Raw genomic sequence first — 21,040 nt, 5'->3', positions numbered from 1 at the left:
TTACTAATGGTAACTTAGAGGAAAGTTACATATAGTGCAGCTTTTTCTTAACACAATCTTCATGAAATGTTATATTTCCTTGACACACAATTAACATATTATTAAACATGGGATATGATCATGTTCATTACCTTATAGTGCTGCTGAGAGAAGGTCAGATTATATAGTCACTGCTGTTTTTACACCTCTTTCTGTCTTTTACTCCACAGCTGTTTATTGTAATCTCTGTGGTTTCATTTCCCGGTAAACGCTCAGCCAGTTAGTTTCATTTTATGAGTCACTCAGACGAATTATGCAAACTACAAGGTTCAAGGTGTGGGGGGGGTGTAGGTTCAGCGTTTGTCTCTGGGTGTGACTGTGATATACAATAATATACAGTGACTGCAGTTTTTGTGTTTTAATAGCTGAAATTCTACCCATCATTTTCCAATGCTAGATAAGCAAAAGTGTCAAACTCCCCAAAATTCTTTAATGGTTGAAAATCATGAAAAACGACATACTGTAATGTATGACCTAGTTTTTCTATTATTTTCATCTTTCTGAGTGGTGCAACCACTCCATTACACAGCTATGTGTGTCCCCGGGTCTGTCTGTCTGTCTGTCTGTCTGTCTGTCTGTCTGTCTGTCTGTCCCTGGGTCTGTCTGTCTGTCCAAGCACGAAAATAGCTTGGTTGGTATAACTCTGTCATTTCTCGACCGTTTCGGACATGGGGCGGCTCGCCAAAACCGGGCCAGCCCCCTGGGCACTTTCCTGGTGGTCTGGATGTTCCGGGGACCCTCTGGGACCCCCACATGGTAACTGTCATTTCTCGACCGTTTCGGCTAGCCGGAACCGGGCCGGTTCCTGTGGGTCTAGAACTTCCGCGGACCCCCCGGGTATGCAGAGTCCAGAGAATCCAATCGTTTTAAGATGTTAACCCATTTAGGCCTGACCTCAAAAATAGCAGACCTACAAGCTCGTAGCGCGCCACTCGGTGGCACGCTATGAGCTTGTAGATCTGCTATTTTTCAATAGCTAAAATATAACAATGTTTAAAACACCAAAAGGGGTTCCCACCCAAAATGGGTTAAGCTCCATGTGTGGAGGAGAGAAATTCACTTAATGTATTTTATATACATTGTTAGATAATTAACAAACTTTACAAACTTTACAGAAAATATTTGTAGCGAAAAGGTCCATGCCCTACAGCTTATTGTGCCTATACCCTTTTTATCTGGTATTATAATAACACAAGTAACAACTAAATGACATTATGTTAATATTTCTCTTTATAATAACAATAACAACACGTCGACATGCAAAACAATCCAGGAAGACATTTGGTTTCATCATACCTGGTGTCGATAATGAGTTATGAAAGGTTCATAATAAATAATGTTTTATATTTCTCAAATTATAATTATCTTTAAACATTTTCTCAGGGGGTTCAAACAGAAATGCAACAGCATCGGCGCTTCCTGTCCCCTCATAGTCTCGCGGTCAGCTCTTCAGAGCGCCGTGCGTCTCTCGTTAGTTTCACACCTGCCGTCTCCCCGCCTGTACCGAACAACAGAGAAACCACACAGTGTGTATTAGGCTATATGTGACACATCCTGTCCTCATTAAAGGGCCGTGAGAAGGAGAGGCTTGCTCAGTTGAGAGTGAGTATACAGTCTGGATAACAGCAGCACCACCGCTACTGTCCTATACACACACACAGATATGGATACAACATGGATTCTGGTCTACCTGCTGTGGAGCTCAGGTACAGTTAGTTGGCACTATAAGGTTTTAATGTCTGCTTGACCATATAAGGCAGTGCAGTGTGCAAATGTCTGTGTGACAGGCCTAAAACAATATGCAGATAATGTCATGATGATCCAAATGTACAGTATCGTGTGTGTGTGTGTGTGTGTGTGTGTGTGTGTGTGTGTGTGTGTGTGTGTGTGTGTGTGTGTGTGTGCGCGTGCGTGCGTGCGTGCGTGCGTGCGTGCGCGTCAAGATGGTGTCAAGATAACTGTCACATTGGGTGATGTTGATGACCTGATGTTAATGACCAGTACCCAGGGGGAAAATTTGTCATAACATACAAAGTTGTCCACCAGAAATAATATCTATGACCCCATAGGATCACAACCTACGGATCACACACACACACACACGCGCGCGCGCACACCGCACGCACACACACACACACACACACACACACACACACACACACACGTTTCCTCATCATCAGTGTTTCCTGTCCCCTAACTCTCTTGTGGTCAGCTAGACTCTAGCTGCTAGCACTAGAAGGTCTGAAGTAAAATCAGCTAAATTTGCATGTGCTTAAATTCATATTTAGAATTTTCTTCAGATGTCAATATTTTCTGAGATAATATAATGGTGATGGATGATGATGCTCATGGAAGGGGAACCTTCTGAAAGCTTCATGGGCAAAGATAATCAACTTCAAAATAATTTAAAAAAACGGTCAAAATGACCTCTCAGACCGGAGCTAGGAGCGTTGAGCGCCTCTTGTTTGTTTGTGACTTCCTGTGAGTAAGAACACCGTGAAGTACAAAAAAATCACACCCGTGTGAAGTGAGGGGCGCTCTTATCATCATACATCATCTCATGTCTGGCCAATTTCCATGCTGTATTGATGTTTTACCCTTAGGAGAGATAACAGGCAAACGTCAATCAAAATAATAATTATTTTAACTCTTGAGAGTGTAAAATGAAACCATATGGACCCATGCGGGTCCTTTATAAGTGTGTGTGTGTGTGTGTGTGTGTGTGTGTGTGTGTGTGTGTGTGTGTGTGTGTGTGTGTGTTTTACTTTTGATACTTACAGTAAGTGAGCAACTTTTATACTTTTACTTAAGTAACTTTCAAGTAGAATAACTGTACTTTTAACTTAAGTAAAAATATTTTAGTGATTTTTCCACACTGTGGTTAACATTGTCCATTGTTTTTCTCCTCATCTCTCCATGCTAAACCATTGTTTTTCTGCTCATCTCTCCATGCTAAACCATTGTTTTTCTGCTCATCTCTCCATGCTAAACCATTGTTTTTCTCCTCAGCTCTCCATCCTAAACCATTGTTTTTCTGCTCATCTCTCCGTGCTAAACCATTGTTTTTCTCCTCATCTCTCCATGCTAAACCATTGTTTTTCTGCTCATCTCTCCGTGCTAAACCATTGTTTTTCTGCTCATCTCTCCATGCTAAACGATTGTTTTTCTCCTCATCTCTCCGTGCTAAACCATTGTTTTTCTCCTCAGCTCTCCGTGCTAAACCATTGTTTTTCTGCTCATCTCTCCATGCTAAACCATTGTTTTTCTCCTCATCTCTCCATGCTAAACCATTGTTTTTCTCCTCATCTCTCCATGCTAAACCATTGTTTTTCTCCTCAGCTCTCCGTGCTAAACCATTGTTTTTCTCCTCATCTCTCCGTGCTAAACCATTGTTTTTCTCCTCATCTCTCCATGCTAAACCATTGTTTTTCTCCTCATCTCTCCATGCTAAACCATTGTTTTCCTCCTCATCTCGCCATGCTAAACCATTGTTTTTCTCCTCATCTCTCCATGCTAAACCATTGTTTTTCTCCTCATCTCTCCATGCTAAACCATTGTTTTTCTCCTCATCTCTCCGTGCTAAACCATTGTTTTTCTCCTCAGCTCTCCGTGCTAAACCAACAACATCAGGTGAACAATCAACGCTCATATACTATTTTATATTATTATTGTTCAGGGATATAATTTAATGAAAGTAATAGTAAGTTTTACGGCTTACTAATTTTGATCAGGAAAACACAAACACCACATTATGTTTGGATGATGATAATGAACAAGATGAAGATTATTATTATTATTACTCTTTAATCCGACCATTCCCTGTAGCTCAGCGCTGTGCCTCCATGCCCAAAAGAACAGTGCACGGCCGCGTGCGTATAGAGAGAGAGAGAGAGAGAGAGAGGGGGGGGTCCAGTCCCAGGCGGCACGACACATGCACGTTATGAGTATAATTTTACCACCATAGATTTCACTGTGTAGGCTATAGTTTATGAATGGAACACATTGATAAAGGTCCCCCCTGCTGCGTTTCCAATTGCTGCGGATGACTGAATATGCAAGAATCCCAATTTCTCCGCCCATTCGCATCGAGTCTACCGAAGTATTAGGTGGGAATGTGACCGCGGTTTGCATTAGGTCTATTATCTTAATGTCAACATGGCCGCGGTCTGCATTAGGTCTATTATATTAATGTCAACATGGCCGCGGTCTGCATTAGGTCTATTCAGCCCTCCGTTGACTAGGCTTCCACCTCTTGGTTCTCCAACATCACTTAAGACTGAGCTTCAAACCTCCCGAAAAGGAGCAACTTGGACGCTCAGGCATGAAGGAAGCATGAACTCAATAAAAAATAAAACTCAAACAAACACATTTGACTAAATTATAGGGCCCATTGTGTTTTATTTTGTTGTTATTTTTCATGTCTATGAATTGATTGCGTATAGGACGTGAATGGAAACAAGACAGCAAGGACTTTTTTGTTGGTGCTATCCCTTTTGGAATAAGTGTTTGACTGTACTATGTTGCTGTTCTTTTCCATTTATGTCTAATTAACTAATCAATCAATCAAAGGTAATAACCAATCAGCTCTGTCTTGTTACAGACCTGCTGTTTGAGCCAATCCTCAGCGTCTCCTGTCCCATGAAGGGGGTTTCCGAGGGCCAGCATCAGTGGCTGTGGGTGATGGAGGGGTTCAACTTCTCCATGGACTGCTCCGTCCGGCCACAGTACCCAGGAGGCTCCTTCCAGCTCACCTTCACTGGAGCCAACGCCACACACAGCTACACCCAGACAGCTGTCAATCACTCTGCACACTTCCTGTTTCCTGCTGCCGACCATGCCCGCCACCAAGGAAACTACAGCTGTGTTTATCACGTCACTGTGTTCGGCCATAACTTCACCTCCGAGAGCCACTTCCTCTCTCTCACTGTAGAAGGTAACTAACTAAACTATCTATCTATCTATCTATCTATCTATCTATCTATCTATCTATCTATCTATCTATCTATCTATCTATCTATCTATCTATCTATCTATCTATCTATGTCATGTGAGGTTGTTTCCTACATGATGTAATTATGTTAAGTATTATTAATCATCATATTTCTCTCCCACAGCCTCTCCTCTGAAGGAGAGAGTCATCAGAGTGACAGTGGTGATGATCATTCTGTGTGGACAGTTCATTTTCCAATATTTCTTCTGGAAGAGGAGGGTAAATATACTTATCTTTTATTCAAACACAATCCTTAACCCTAGAACACTAAACCCTAGATTTCACCCTAGAGCCTAGAACACTAAACCCTTTCACCCTAGACCCTAGAAGACTAAACCCTTTCACCCTAGACCACTAAACCCTTTCACCCTAGAGCCTATAACACTAAACCCTTTCACCCTAGACCCTAGAACACAACCCTTTCACCCTAGAACACTAAACCCTTTCACCCTAGAGCCTAGAACACTAAACCCTTTCACCCTAGAATACTAAACCCTTTCACCCTAGACCCTAGAACACTACACCCTTTCACCCTAGAGCCTAGAACACAAAACCCTTTCCCCCTAGAGCCTAGAACACTAAACCCTTTCACCCTAGAGCCTAGAACACTAAACCCTTTCGCCCTAGAGCCTAGAACACTAAACCCTTTCGCCCTAGAGCCTAGAACACTAAACCCTGCGTGCCGGAACCGTGTCCGGGTGAATTTCACCCAGGTTTACTGAGAAAGAATACCATACTCCCATCCCATAGGCGGGTGTTCATATACCCATCCCATAGGCGGGTGTTCATATTCCCATCCCATAGGCGGGAGTTGCACCACTCAGTTCACACGGGTGTGATTTTTGTCAAAGTGTCAAAGCAAAATAAGTGACAATACGTACACTCTAAAGAAGCACTCCTGTTATAAGACCCAAATGTTTCCCCGTCCTTTCATTCCTGTACAAAGCACCATCTTTAGCAGCGTTTTTCTCTGAAATTTTTCTCCATTTTGTAGCTCGATGAAAAATCTTCGCTGTCTCGCGGTGAGCATATTAGCGCTTCTAGCAGCACCAAAAGCAGCTCTCGGGTGGCTCGGACACTCGGGTCACGACTTTCATTCAGCGACCTCGCGTGCAAAAGCGCATTATTGGCTATTTCCCCTACCATAAGCCCTCAATGGGGGTTGGGTTTTTGCGCTAATTCGCTTATTTCCATCGAAATAAGTAGTAAAGTTTGCCGCTTGGTACATTATCAAGAGAGGATATATTTTAAAGAATAAATATTTTTGAGCGATGGAAATAAGCGAATTAGCACAACAACCAAATTAAATTAAATTAAATTAAATTAAATTCAATGAGGGCTTATGGTAGAGGAAATAGCCAATAACAAGCTTTTGCACAAAATAACACCTGGACCTCTTTGGTGGGGACGTAACAACTACAAATAACACCTGGACCTCTTTGGTGGGGACGTAACAACTACAAATAAAGGTAACAAAGCCTTCTAGCATGGAATTCTCCTTTAAAGGCTTAAATGTTAATGGCATCATTACACTGATCCAGTCAGTTCAAGTTGGGTTCAGTGTTCTAAAGGGTTCAGTGTTCTAAACGGTTCAGTGTTCTAAGGGTTCAGTCAGGGGACGCACCCCCTAGTGGCCCTCTCTGGACCAACATGCCCTTTTGTCAAGTCCATTTGGTACACTTTTCTTTCTTGTTTTGTATTATTTGTACGTGTATAGTATTTGGCCCATGGTGACCCGGTCCAAAAAGTTGCACGGTTGCACGGTTCAAGTTAAATTGATGTGTTGACGTTATTATGATATTTACCATAGGCAATATGCCAATATTGAAAAAAGTTAAAATGACCAGTGAGCAGGCTCATCAAAAATGTAAGATTACAGGCTAATTTTTGCTGTGCAGACCCGTGTTTGACCCGAAAATAACGACTTTATGATCGGAAATAACCGATTTCTTTTGCACGGGCATGTGGGCCGGTAGCAATTGGACCCCTCCATCTGTGAAGTACTGGATACGGCTCTGTGTCTGTGTGTGTGAGTGTGTGTGTGTGTGTGTGTGTGTGTGTGTGTGTGTGTGTGTGTGTGTTAGAGAAATGTTTTGTTGCAGCTCGCTGCAGCTGGTCGTTCCACGCGCCAGATAAGGTGCCCTTTTGTTTCACTTGAGTACACCTGCCCCTCAAAGTGTCTGTGCACGCCACTGGGTTCAGTGTTCTAAAGGGTTCAGTGTTCTAAAGGGTTCAGTGTTCACGACACTGATCCAGACTTGTGTGATCCAGTTCAGTCAAAGTGTGCTGCTACTGCTGCTGTGTGTCTCCCTGCAGGCCACCAGGAGGCAGCGTGTAGACTTGGAGAACGTGGAGATGCATTACGTTAACGTGGCGGCTTCCAGCGCCGACGCCAGACTCAGTGAAGAAGAAGACGGCTACGAGGAGCCAGACAAGCTTCTGGAATGATCTCGGCTCATTAGGAGACTATACGAGGAGCGTCTGGAATTATCTGAAACGGGGTGGCGGAGGCTCAGGGGTAGAGTGGCCGGATGGTAACCGCAAGGTTTCCAGTTCAAACCCGGGCTCCCCCAGAGTTAGCGTCGAAGTGTCCTTGAGCAAGACTCTGAACCCCTAATTGCTCCTGATGTGCAGGTTGGTGCCTTGCATGGTTTCCTCCGCCATCAGTGTATGAATGCGTGCGTGAATGGGTGGATGTAATGCACATCTATGTGCATCTATGTAAAGCGCCTTGGATAAAGGCGCTATATATATGCACCATTTACCATTTAAAACAATATGTCACCATTTCTGTCCACTCACTCTGTTGTTGCAGATGAAACAATGCAGTCTACCCGTTCATTGTCAATGGAAGCCAGCGACAGACCGAATGCTCCTTTAATGTACAGTCCCCTTCCTTTGTGCCAACGTTGGCACGGTACTGACATCAACACATTCTTAAAGCAGCTACCAAAGTAAAAGCTCTGGATGCTTTCATTCTTAAAGCAGCTACCAAAGTAAAAGCTCTGGATGTTTTCAAACTGGCATCACAACATTCTTAGAGCAGCTACCAAAATAACAGCTCTGGGTGTTCTCAAACTGTTTTGGAAACAGCAGACATGATAACAAAGCTATTCTGCTATTATTGAAGATATAAAATATGAATTGGTTAATGTATGTTTGGTAAGTATTGTAATATTGACATACTCAATAACCTACCTCCTAACCTACATCTAAATTGTGCATCTAAACTCGTCGCAGAGATCGCCTTTTTTAAATATAAAAATTGATTACAATTCAAAACTGATCTGTAAGCGCTCGTAGCACTCCGGTTCCGGTGCGATAGGAAATATTGGGGGAAAAAAGAAGGCTTATGCTGTCATTGAGTTGCAAGCATCCTTCCAGGATTAGTTCTGATGTAATGTTGTTGTGTTCACACTGAGAACAACCAGGATTAGTTCTGATGTAATGTTGTGTTCACACTGAGAACAACCAGGGTTAGTTCTGATGTAATGTTGTTGTGGTCACACTGAGAACACCATGAGGATTAGTTCTGATATAATGAACCATTTTGTACTTTTTGTATTGTTGCTTTTTTTTTTACATGATCTGTGAGCTCAGTTAAAGCTGCAATCCACAGGTTTTGTCCAGCTCAGGATTCATACACAGATATTGACTGTTAGAAATATATATGTGTGCATTTCAGGGGTCTGCAACCTTTTTAAATGAAGTGCCATGTTTTCTATTGTCTAAATTGTCAGTGTGCCATGTCAACATTCATTTAATGACACCACATCATGTAAACATTCATTTAATGTCACCACATCATGTCAACATTCATTTAATGTCACCACATCATGTAAACATTAATTTAATGACACCACATCATGTCAGCATTCATTTAATGTCACCACATCATGTAAACATTCATTTAATGACACCACATCATGTAAACATTCATTTAATGACACCACATCATGTCAACATTCATTTAATGTCACCACATCATGTCAACATTCATTTAATGTCACCACATCATGTAAACATTCATTTAATGACACCACATCATGTCAACATTAATTTAATGACACCACATCATGTCAGCATTCATTTAATGACACCACATGTCAGCATTCATTTAATGTCACCACATCATGTAAACATTCATTTAATGTCACCACATCATGTCAACATTCATTTAATGACACCACATCATGTAAACATTCATTTAATGTCACCACATCATGTAAACATTCATTTAATGACACCACATCATGTCAACATTCATTTAATGTCACCACATCATGTAAACATTCATTTAATTTCACCACATCATGTAAACATTCATTTAATGACACCACATCATGTCAACATTAATTTAATGACACCACATCATGTCAGCATTCATTTAATGACACCACATGTCAGCATTCATTTAATGTCACCACATCATGTAAACATTCATTTAATGTCACCACATCATGTCAACATTCATTTAATGACACCACATCATGTAAACATTCATTTAATGTCACCACATCATGTAAACATTCATTTAATGACACCACATCATGTCAACATTCATTTAATGTCACCACATCATGTAAACATTCATTTAATTTCACCACATCATGTAAACATTCATTTTAATGACACCACATCATGTCAGCATTCATTTAATGACACCACATCATGTAAACATTAATTTAATGACACCACATCATGTAAACATTAATTTAATGACACCACATCATGTTAACATTCATTTAATGTCACCACATCATGTAAACATTCATTTAATTTCACCACATCATGTAAACATTCATTTTAATGATGCCACATCATGTCAGCATTCATTTAATGACACCACATCATGTCAACATTCATTTTAATGACACCACATCATGTCAGCATTCATTTAATGACACCACATCATGTAAACATTCATTTAATGTCACCACATCATGTAAACATTCATTTAATGTCACCACATCATGTAAACATTCATTTTAATGACACCACATGTCGGCATTCATTTAATGACACCACATCATGTCAACATTCATTTTAATGACACCACATCATGTCAGCATTCATTTAATGACACCACATCATGTAAACATTCATTTAAACATTCACCAAACACATGTGCTAAAATAAAACTTTGAATTACAATATGTTGTGGATTATTACAGCTTCAAGAAGCAGTTTGTATGTGATGTATTTTCTTATCTCTATGCCCACATCATTTTGGACCATGGGCTATAGCCCATATCGTACGGCATACTATAGCACGCCGTTTTTCATCATTTTTGAGGATTTGAAAAAAATGAAAAAAACGATGGGTTATAGCAGTGATACTCAACCTCAGGCCCGCGGGACACATCAGGCCCGCGGGACCATATATGACTGGCCCACCAATGAAAATCTAAAAAAAAGAAGAAAAAAAAATCTGGAAAATGAAATAAAAATAAATAAATCTGAATGAAGTTATCTTTAATTACATTATTATAAGTAATACTATTAGAGTTGTACTATTACTCGAACGAAAATAAAAGCTTGGGGGGGGGGGGGAGATGCAATGCAAATGAAAGACATATACTGTGTATCCCTATTCCCTGACATAATTTTATAGCTAAACGGACAGAATTCTATTTTATTTGAATGATGAAACCCAGCTGCCATTAATAGTTGGAAATGGAAATGGTAATTGCGGAAATTGTGGAAATGGAAATTGCGGAAATTGTAATTGCGGAAATTGCGGAAATGGTGGAAATGGAAATTGAGGAAATTGCGGAAATTGCCGAAATGGTAATTGCGGAAATTGCGGAAATGGTGGAAATGGAAATTGCGGAAATGGAAATTGAGGAAATTGCGGAAATGGAAATTGCGGAAATGGTGGAAATGGAAATTGCGGAAATTGCGGAAATGCTGAAATGGAAATTGCGGAAATTGCGGAAATGTTGGAAATGGAAATTGCGGAAATGGAAATTGAGGAAATTGCGGAAATGGAAATTGCGGAAATTGTGGAAATGGAAATTGCGGAAATGGTAATTGCGGAAATTGCTCTTCACTTATAGCTATCTATTTTCAGGTAGATTGTTTTATTTTACTCAGTCAGCCATATCACTACTCATTTTTTTTCATGAAAAAGGTCATAGCTGGGTAATCTATTTTCAGGCAAATTGTGTTTATTGTATTTTATTTTACTCAGCCATAACAATTTATTTTCTGTTAACCAACTTGCTGGCTGGCAGGCAGGCAGACAGCTACTCATAGACAGGCAGACAGACAGACAGCTACTCATGGAGAATTGGACAGGCAGGCAGTCAGACAGCTACTCATAGACAGGCAGACAGACAGCTACTCATGGAGAATTGGACAGGCAGGCAGACAGCTACTCATGGACAATTGGACAGGCAGGAAGGCAGACAGCTACTCATAGACAGACAGACAGCTACTCATGGACAATTGGACAGGCAGGAAGGCAGACAGCTACTCATAGACAATTGGGCAGGCAGGCAGACAGCTACTCATAGACAGACAGACAGCTACTCATAGACAGGCAGACAGTAAGACAGCTACTCATTGACAGACAGACAAATAACTACTCATGGACAGACAGACAGACAGGCAGGCAGGCAGGCAAAGAGCTACTCATGTTATGTTATGTTATGTTATTATAACAGCTACTCATGTTATGTGCAATAATTTGTGCAGTTATGGAAACAGCTCTTTGTGTTTATGCAAGAAAATGTAACACATTTATTTATTTACATATTGTGTGCATGCACATTGTACTTTGATACATTTTGCGAAAATAAAGCAATTGAAAGAGAGAAGTTATCAAGTATCATTAATGTCGTAATTTTATCTACTGGCCCCTGGCCCCTTGCCATTTTTGTAATGTGGCCCACAGGTAAATCTATTTGAGTATCCCTGCGTTAGAATGAACGTTCAACGTTTACAATGGAAACAAGCCTCTGGCTCTTCTGTCATTATCTATTGGGCTTTTTGTACACAGCAAGCAGTGTTTCACTGGGTAAAGAGCCTTTCCTGGGAATCAGGAAGCCACAGGTTCAAGTCCCAGCTCCAACCGTGTGATTGTGACAAGTCAAATGGCTTCAAAAGATAATTTCTGAGAAAATCAATCCTATAGTGCAGTGCATAGCATAGTCAACCTAATTTTATCTACAAAGACAATCATTAGTAATATATAGTAGCCTATGTCGTCATGTAGTTTTTTTTATTGTCAAACGATAAACGGAAAAAAATGAAAATCATGAAAAACGACATATACTACTATACGTATTTTGTTTGTCATGATTTTCGACGACATTTTCATGAAAAACTGTCGAAAACCATGAACTATAGTATGTCGTTTTTTCATAATATTTCTTTTTATTGGCGAAAATCATGAAAAACGACATACTATAGTAAGACCATGAACTACTGTATGTCGTTTTTTTCATAATTTTCTTAATCTGTGAAAATCATGAAAAACAAAATACACGAGTATGTCATCCAAAGCCATGAACTTCGTTTTTCATATATATTTTTGGATTCATTATTTGATCCCTGAGATTAAAACCAACTGGTGTCATCATAGAAGAACATATAGTCTACAGTCACAAGGGGGCGCTATGTACAAAGACGCTCTGACCACGAGTATATGAACTGGATGAAAAATAAAACTAGTGTGTTCTTGAGATGAGCAGGACAAGGAGGTCAGAAGCAGTTAGTAGAGAAAGGTGAGGAGGGCAGCAGCCATGGTGTCACATTCCCCTCAGCTGTATGGTTGTATGTACAGTGTATGTGACAATCCACTTTCTGGAGGTGATGGAAGGAACACACCAACCCATCAACGAATACAGGCAGATTTGAACCGGTAACACATGACACCTTCTGGAAACCCGGGAACTGACCAGTGAGAATCAGTCACATGACTCACATCACAGGTTTACAGGTGTAAAGTCACTCTGGGCACACCCGAGCGTCCATGCACGGCCAAAAGAAGCTGTCTCTTCCGGGTTTTTAGACAGCTGGTGGATGGAAATGAAGCCCGGACATCCACCATCTGTCTAAAAACACGGAAGAAACGCCGGCAGACAGCGTCTTTTGTCCGTGCATGGAATCTTAGGTGTGCTTACACTGAGTTGGTGAAATTAGGTTTGGTGTTAAGTCCACCATTTTGTAGCAGCTGTACGTAGCAATGCCACTGCACATTATTATTATTACATATTAGGGCCCACCTCCTGGCAGTGGTGGTGACTGGGTGTTGTAGTTTTATTTTGTGGCGGTGGTGACTGGGTAAGAGGTTGGCACGGGTCTGCCCGGAACCCGAAGACCTGAACAAAATATTGACTTGTCCCTCGGGTACAGTCAGTTCTGTTCTGTATGGCCCATACTATACAGATTGGGATTTGTAGTCTTATGTAGTGGTGTGGTGGTGGCTGGGATTTGTAGTTTCACTTAGCAGCGATGGCCTGTAGGGTGTTGGTTCTCTTCATGATGTTTGGAACAAACAGCAGCCCTGAAGCTCTCTCGATGGTTTCTATGGGAACCAGAAAGCGCTCCAGGGGAATCTTTTCGTCGACGGGCGAGTTGGGCATGATGTAGGAACGAAGCTCCACCCCTTCTGACCGCTCCAAAATCAACACCTGGACACGATAGCAAACAGCAATAAATTCATGATGTTTTACCCATAATTTGTAAAAAAAAGGAAAAAAGAAAGAAAGAAAAACATATATTTTATGTATTCGTCATATCTGCCCTGTGCAATGTTTGTTTACCTAGCCTGGGAAGCATTCATTTTTGGGTTCATGATCTTATGTCATGTTGTAGTCACTGATATACCGTACTGTACTGCAGGAAACCCCATGATCAGTGGCCTTTTAGGGCCTACACAATAAAAGTCTTGATGTTGCGTATGAATTCGGACACGTCTGGAATAGTTTGTTTGGTATATTCATACTTTCGTAGTGACTGGCGAGACTAAAAACAAACAGGGGGGGGGGGGGGGACCAAAACAAACCGCACGCCAAACAAGCTGGAAACCACAATTAGGAATAAGAGGTTTTCTATTTATTTTATTTTATACCCTCCGGTCTGGACCGGATCGCACAGCAACTTAGAACACAGACCAGGCTTTTCCTTCCGAGGTGGAAAGCCTGCAGCGCGAGGTTATCGTTTACCAACATTGCATTTTGCATTGTAACAAAAGGAAATGTACATTTTATTCACATGTTCCCATGTTCAATGCCAAGAACACAATTAGTGTAAATAAGTTAAGTCGCAATTATTTGTATGACAATTAAAGAATCGTGAAGTAAAATGTCATGCATCGTGAAAGGCGAGGGGCTATAAAAACAGGAGTCCCACCTTGAAGAAGTGTGTCGGCACGGCAACGTGGTTTCGTCCCAACACCTGGTACCTCACATACAGCTTCCCATCAGGCTCCTGTCTGCACGCACACGCACGCGCACACACACACACACACACACACACACACACACACACACACACACACACACACGCAAGTCATGAAGAACAACGCCTTGACCAACGCACAGAATGCATCCTACCGAGATCTCGGTAGGTCAGTAGACGGCTACTGAGACCATTCAATGCTCTGATTAAAACGCACTGAGTAAGTAAAATTAACAAAGTTTTCAGTTCATTCCAGGTCAGGTGTGTACTACTGTAGTAGTTGTACTGTACCTGGGCAGGTACAGCGGTCCGGTGCAGACGTAAACATTGCGGTAATGTTTGGTCAGTGAGCGACACATTTGCTCCAGATTGTTCCACGCCTTCTGGTTCATATGGGGATTCTAGAGCGGAGGAGAGGAACAGAGGATAGGCTAACTGTCCTTTTTTTCCCATTCCGCCAAATTCCAGCACTTCCGCTTAGTAGACCATTTTTGGTTAGCATCATGTTATGCTTTCAAGCTATTGAAAAATAGCAGATCTACAAGCTCATAGCGCACCACCGAGTGGCGTGCTACGAGCTTGTGGGTCTGCTATCTTTGAAAAATCGAAGAACGACTGACACGGAAACGTAGCTTTTTCAGAAAACTGTCAGGATTTAGAAGACATTTTTAGAATCTGATCTCAGGTCAAAATGGGTTAGACAAAGAACAGCGTAGGCCTTGTCCTGCCCAGCGTGGGTGCATGGTAGGACCACTACCAGTTGACCTGTAGTAAGTCTCATGGTCGGGGGGGTAGGACCAAGTCTCATGGGATTTGGGATTTGTTTATAAACATTTTGGTATTTGTTTATAAACATTTGTGATTTGTTTATAAACATTTGTGATTTGTTTATAAACATTTTGGGATTTGTTTATAAACATTTGGGATTTGTTTACAAACATTTGGGATTTGTTTATAAACATTTTGGATTTGTAAGTCTCATGGGGGGGGTAGGACCACTTCCAGTTGACCTGTAGTAAGTCTCATGGTCGGGGGGGTAGGACCAAGTCTCATGGGATTTGGGATTTGTTTATAAACATTTTGGTATTTGTTTATAAACATTTGTGATTTGTTTATAAACATTTGTGATTTGTTTATAAACATTTTGGGATTTGTTTATAAACATTTGGGATTTGTTTACAAACATTTGGGATTTGTTTATAAACATTTGGGATTTGTAAGTCTCATGGGGGGGGGTAGGACCACTTCCAGTTGACCTGTAGTAAGTCTCATGGTCGGGGGGGTAGGACCAAGTCTCATGGGATTTGGGATTTGTTTATAAACATTTTGGTATTTGTTTATAAACATTTGTGATTTGTTTATAAACATTTGTGATTTGTTTATAAACATTTGTGATTTGTTTATAAACATTTTGGGATTTGTTTATAAACATTTGGGATTTGTTTACAAACATTTGGGATTTGTTTATAAACATTTGGGATTTGTAAGTCTCATGGGGGGGGTAGGACCACTTCCAGTTGACCTGTAGTAAGTCTCATGGTCGGGGGGGTAGGACCAAGTCTCATGGGATTTGGGATTTGTTTATAAACATTTTGGTATTTGTTTATAAACATTTGTGATTTGTTTATAAACATTTGTGATTTGTTTATAAACATTTGGGATTTGTTTATAAACAGTTTGGGATTTGTTTATAAACATTTGGGATTTGTTTACAAACATTTGGGATTTGTTTATAAACATTTGGGATTTGTAAGTCTCATGGGGAGGTAGGACCACTTCCAGTTGACCTGTAGTAAGTCTCATGGTCGGGGGGGTAGGACCAAGTCTCATGGGATTTGTGATTTGTTTATAAACATTTTGGTATTTGTTTATAAACATTTGTGATTTGTTTATAAACATTTGTGATTTGTTTATAAACATTTGTGATTTGTTTATAAACATTTTGGGATTTGTTTATAAACATTTGGGATTTGTTTACAAACATTTGGGATTTGTTTATAAACATTTGGGATTTGTAAGTCTCATGGGGGGGGTAGGACCGTGCATCCCTAGTAGTGTTATTACAGTCCAACATGCGGCCTACAGTACCTGTGGTGAAACGTTGCTCAGGTAGAAGGTGTCGTCCATGGCCTTTTGGCTCCACTTGTGATTTCCTGCTGCAGCCAGGTGGCCTCTGTCGAAGCCACTCCCCCGGTAGTCTGCGTTGGTCGATCGGTGGTACACATGAACGCTGGGAATCAATCAAAGCGTATAAATAATGGTCCACCAACCAACGGAAGAGAGCAGCGCAAAACATCCACCAATAGAAGAGAACCGCATACAACATCCACCAACCAATAGAAGGACCACACAGAAAATCCACCAATAGAAGAGAGTCAATCTGTTTCATGGAATACGATGCTGTTAATAATAACAATAATACTACTGTTACAACAGCAACGGTACTAACAATAATAATACATAATAACAATAACAACCTGTCATCTTCTCTGAAGTCACAGTTGTTCCTGTTTGAAGGTCCAGTGATGGAGGAGGGATTCAGCTGTTCTATTACCCAGGATGCCGTGCGGGTGCGGGGGTCATAGGAAGTGACATAGGACTCTCTGGTCTTGATGTTGGCCAATGAGGGGAAGCCGTACTTTGTTACCGCCCCGCCCCCCTGGAACACCTGCACAGTAGACCATAATAATGACCATTATACTCAAATCAAACTGATATAAATAAATATTAATGAATGAATGTATGAATGAATTCATTAATTAATTGCACATGCTGAATTTACTAATAGAAGCATATCACTCGAGTTTTTCTGTTTTCTTTTCATCTGTGTGTTCAAATGTGTTTACTTTGCTTTATGTCTTGATGTCTTGTTTGGAATAAGTTTGGAAGCACTTGTCGAAGTCACTGAACGGCCCTGCGCACCACCTGTTTCGAATTTGCACATAATGCTAGATGCATCACGTCCCGTCCCGTTAATAAAAAACGAGTTCTTCCAAACTCCAACACCTGCACAGAATTTCTCCAACACTACTTTCTTGACAGAAAGTGGCTCATAACATGTCTACGGTGGATTCCCAGTTTTTATGACACAAAAGCTTGGCAGATTGAAAGACGGTAATTCAAGCTTGGCCTAGAGCTTGGTGAGTTTAACGTCGTTTAATGCAGGCAGATGGCAAAAGCAAATTGGATGAATGGGGAGTCAATGGAGGGTACGTATTGCAACTCAAGATTCATCCCGTCTGAAGTGAGTGGTGCTGTACTGTATTGTAACTGTACTGTACTGTACTGTACTGTACTGTACTGTACTGTACTGTACTGTACTGTACTGTACTACTACTGTCTCTCCTCCCTGGCCTCTGTCTGTGTGTTAGGCTGCACAACATTGACTGTTGGAGCCAAAATGCTTTTTGTTTATTTGTTTTGTTTATTTACACTAATTAATGATGTCTTTCTTTACAATGACGTCATGATAATTGGTTGTCATGGAAACGTTCATTTACCGGTCCCTCTGATGGCACTCAGGTGCGACAGGGGAAGACAAGACAGTTTCGACCATGCGAGGTCGATTTAGGTTCAGTTGTTTGGTTTGTTTAAGAGTTACAGTATATTTACGTTGTACTATTGCTGAAAGAAAGTAATAAATGGATTGACATATCGAACATAAGACAAATCTCTGGACATTTGAATTAATCACACTGCACGCGTCAAACACGTACAACCCAGTTGCCCTGCTGTAAAGCCTAGTTTGAGGCTGTAGTGTACAGTGACACTTAATTGCTATTTCCGACACAGACACACACACACACACACACACACACACACACACACACACACACATGTCTATAGGAGTGGTTGGCTGCACCACTCAAAAGTCTTGAGTTGCAAATTGCGGCTAGACTCTACACTACAGCCAGTGTATTTGTAGTTTGTATTGTATTTACAGTAATGAGTGACCACTGACCACTGACTAAAAGTGTAAGTGGATTTACAGTAGCTCTGGTCCATAGCTCTAATACCTTTGCTCTAGTCTATAATTAAAAGGTAAACAGACTAACCGTGAGCTCCGAAGAGGCGGCGGCCTCTACACTGGGTATGGGGACGACAGGGAGGCGACCCAGGAGACCACCACCGGTGTCCTGTTCATGTTGCTGCTGCTGATCCCTGGAAGAATTCGCAGCCACTGAAAGCCCCAGGGCCGTTCCAACCGACACCGACACCCCGCACACAAACCACCGCGACGTCAAAACCCGCTGCATTATTATCACCACATACTGTACGCTCTATCTATCAGATAATGCAATGATATTATTATTATTATTATTATTATTTGGGTCAACCCTCTAAGGGTCAACTTGCTGCAGTTCTCCAGTCGCCGTGGGTCGCGGGATTATGACGTTGCTCAGTTTGTTGTAGTTTTAATATGGCGAATTGACAACGTGCACATTGCACAGGCAATGCATTAGCGCCACCTGCTGTTCAGCGTTGCCTCAGGGCACTTAGCCGCGTAGCCAGACAACAGTCTATATTACATGAAGTCTTTAGGTCGGCGTCCAGATTAAATCCATCTATGCTCGCGTAGGCACCTATATTTATAGTGTTGAGATGTCAGAGGTATGTCGGAGTGACGTCACCTCTGAAACCCCGGTTATGATGTCAGAGAGGCACTTCGATCGTTCCTTCGTAACACTTACACTTTATTGAATTAGACGGGGTGTGCTATAATAAAACCTCTCCATGAAAAAGCTCACATATGTTTCAAATTATACACACTTTACTAGGCGTAGAGATTAATGACAGGCCTATAATATTTCATCGTACAGTCAGTACGTCTGTTACCTTCCACTGTGTGTTTTAATTACAACTTAATTTAATGATTGTTAAGACTGCAGGGTCAGCATTAAAGAAAGAAATGGAATAGGTCACTCTCTGTTGTCTGTTCATCAACGGAACGGTCAACACCTCGTGTGCTTTGACAGCAAAGCAACAGGCTCTATGTAAGCATAGCCTACTGTATTCTGGAAGGAAAACAAGGAAGCATTCATTAAAAACACTCACACCTCTGAATAGGACCTCAAAACAATCAGTAGCTTTCCCTTTCCAAGCCTCACTGTGTCAATCCTTTCCAGTGAGAATTGAACATGTATTTGTTAAACTTGTAGAATGCTCAAACATTTGATTCAATACAATAAACACGTGTGAATGCAAAGTTGCATTATATGAGACTCTGAATTAGGTTATGTTTCATTTTGGACACAAGGGGGCAGTGTTCACCATCTGTTTGCTTACAGGCATGCAGGATTTTTACAGGCATAATGATTATGTATTTAGTTTGAGGACACTATAGTATCAACCCAAACCAATAGAGTTTGGTTAATCTCTTGCTAATACAAAATAGGCTACTCTTGAAAAGAACTGTCATGAAAAGTATAGGAGCACATCTTATTTTATTGGGTAGAATTATATGTTTCACGGTTTCACCTCTGATCAGTGTGTTCAGTACATCTCTTACTCGTATCGTTCAAGCTCACATGCAAACGATCAAAAACACTGTATATTGTCGCTGTTGTGCAGAAAACCCTCATCTCCATATTTCAACGTTATAGGATTCACATTGGCCTATATTATAATAACAGTGGTTTAGAACTTAGAAGCTTCTCAGAAATAGCAGATATAACGGTACAAAGCTCACTCACAGTCACAGCGTGACACCATCGCCGCGCTGCAAGCTTAAGTTGTAGGCCTACATCTCCTATTGTTGAACATTTTAGAAAAGTCTAGAAAGTGTTACTTAAGGCGAGACACCCCAGGTGAATAGGGGAAAAAAGTTAAATAATAGCTATCACAATGAAACTTCTCCAGTTGATTACTTATATTAAAACTAAGATTTTTTGTATTACAAGTTTTCTGAAATTATATGTTTAAATATGCAAATTAGGCATTATATGCGCTAATTTGCATACATTTCGGGACGATAAATCTGAAGATCGGATAAAGCCAGGTTCAAAATTATCATTTCATTTTGTTGACACATTAGAGACAAAGAAAATTACACATGGGATTTTTGATATCTCTAATTATCACTCCACAAATCAGAAAATAGTGTCAACAGGCATAAAAAACCCAATTTTCGGCATTTTTTTGGTATAAAATGTGATGTAAATCAGGCTGTGAATGATATATCAACAAATCCATGTGTAAATGTCTGCGGAATATAGTTAGGAATAAGACTGGAAAGTTTCGTGTATGTGAGTTCAACTGAAGTGGAGATTCTTTGTCCCAAGTATGAGGAAAACTCATTTTGAGAAAACGGCCTTTAAAGATTTGTATTGTAAAATTCCAAAACGTTTTATTTGAAGCCACTATTTTGAGACAAAATATCTCATCCAAACCTTGGCAACAACATATAATGGCATATATCATTGGAAAGGTCTGGACCTCAAGCTGACTGTGGTCTGATCCAAATATGGTCACTTCCTTTGTACCAACAACCAATCATGAAAATAGAGATGGTGGCTTTTCACCCCGAAAAACGAGCTGTCATTGGCTAAAATAAACTATCCAACTAAACATCTAAATCTGTATTTTTAATGTGTATTTTGCTTT

At 40.7% G+C, this 21,040-nt stretch overlaps 2 protein-coding genes across 2 annotated transcripts; one reads left to right on the top strand and one right to left on the bottom strand.

The window, feature by feature from the left end:
* Positions 1–1,702: 1,702 nt before the first annotated feature.
* On the top strand, positions 1,703–7,477 carry LOC308335850 (uncharacterized protein; the record flags this gene model as incomplete). Its single annotated transcript, XM_080793069.1, has 5 exons — positions 1,703–1,745; positions 3,643–3,669; positions 4,640–4,972; positions 5,154–5,248; positions 7,346–7,477. 5 exons carry the CDS (start codon positions 1,703–1,705, stop codon positions 7,475–7,477), a joined length of 630 nt encoding a protein of 209 aa, XP_080649195.1.
* A 4,321-nt stretch (positions 7,478–11,798) lies between these two features.
* Positions 11,799–18,806, bottom strand: LOC308335762 (endonuclease G, mitochondrial-like). Its single transcript, XM_080792946.1, has 6 exons — positions 18,493–18,806; positions 16,915–17,105; positions 16,526–16,667; positions 14,729–14,838; positions 14,390–14,471; positions 11,799–13,668 (listed from the first exon to the last, which is right to left on the bottom strand). Exons 1-6 carry the CDS (start codon positions 18,691–18,693, stop codon positions 13,477–13,479), a joined length of 918 nt encoding a protein of 305 aa, XP_080649072.1. The 5' UTR covers positions 18,694–18,806; the 3' UTR covers positions 11,799–13,476.
* Between the last annotated feature and the right edge of the window lie 2,234 nt (positions 18,807–21,040).

This window comes from Protomyctophum bolini (assembly GCF_963924005.1).
Source record: "Protomyctophum bolini genome assembly, chromosome: 20".
NCBI lineage: Eukaryota > Metazoa > Chordata > Actinopteri > Myctophiformes > Myctophidae > Protomyctophum > Protomyctophum bolini.
Note: the sequence above shows the minus strand (reverse complement) of the source record. Positions and strands in the feature narration are given on the sequence as shown.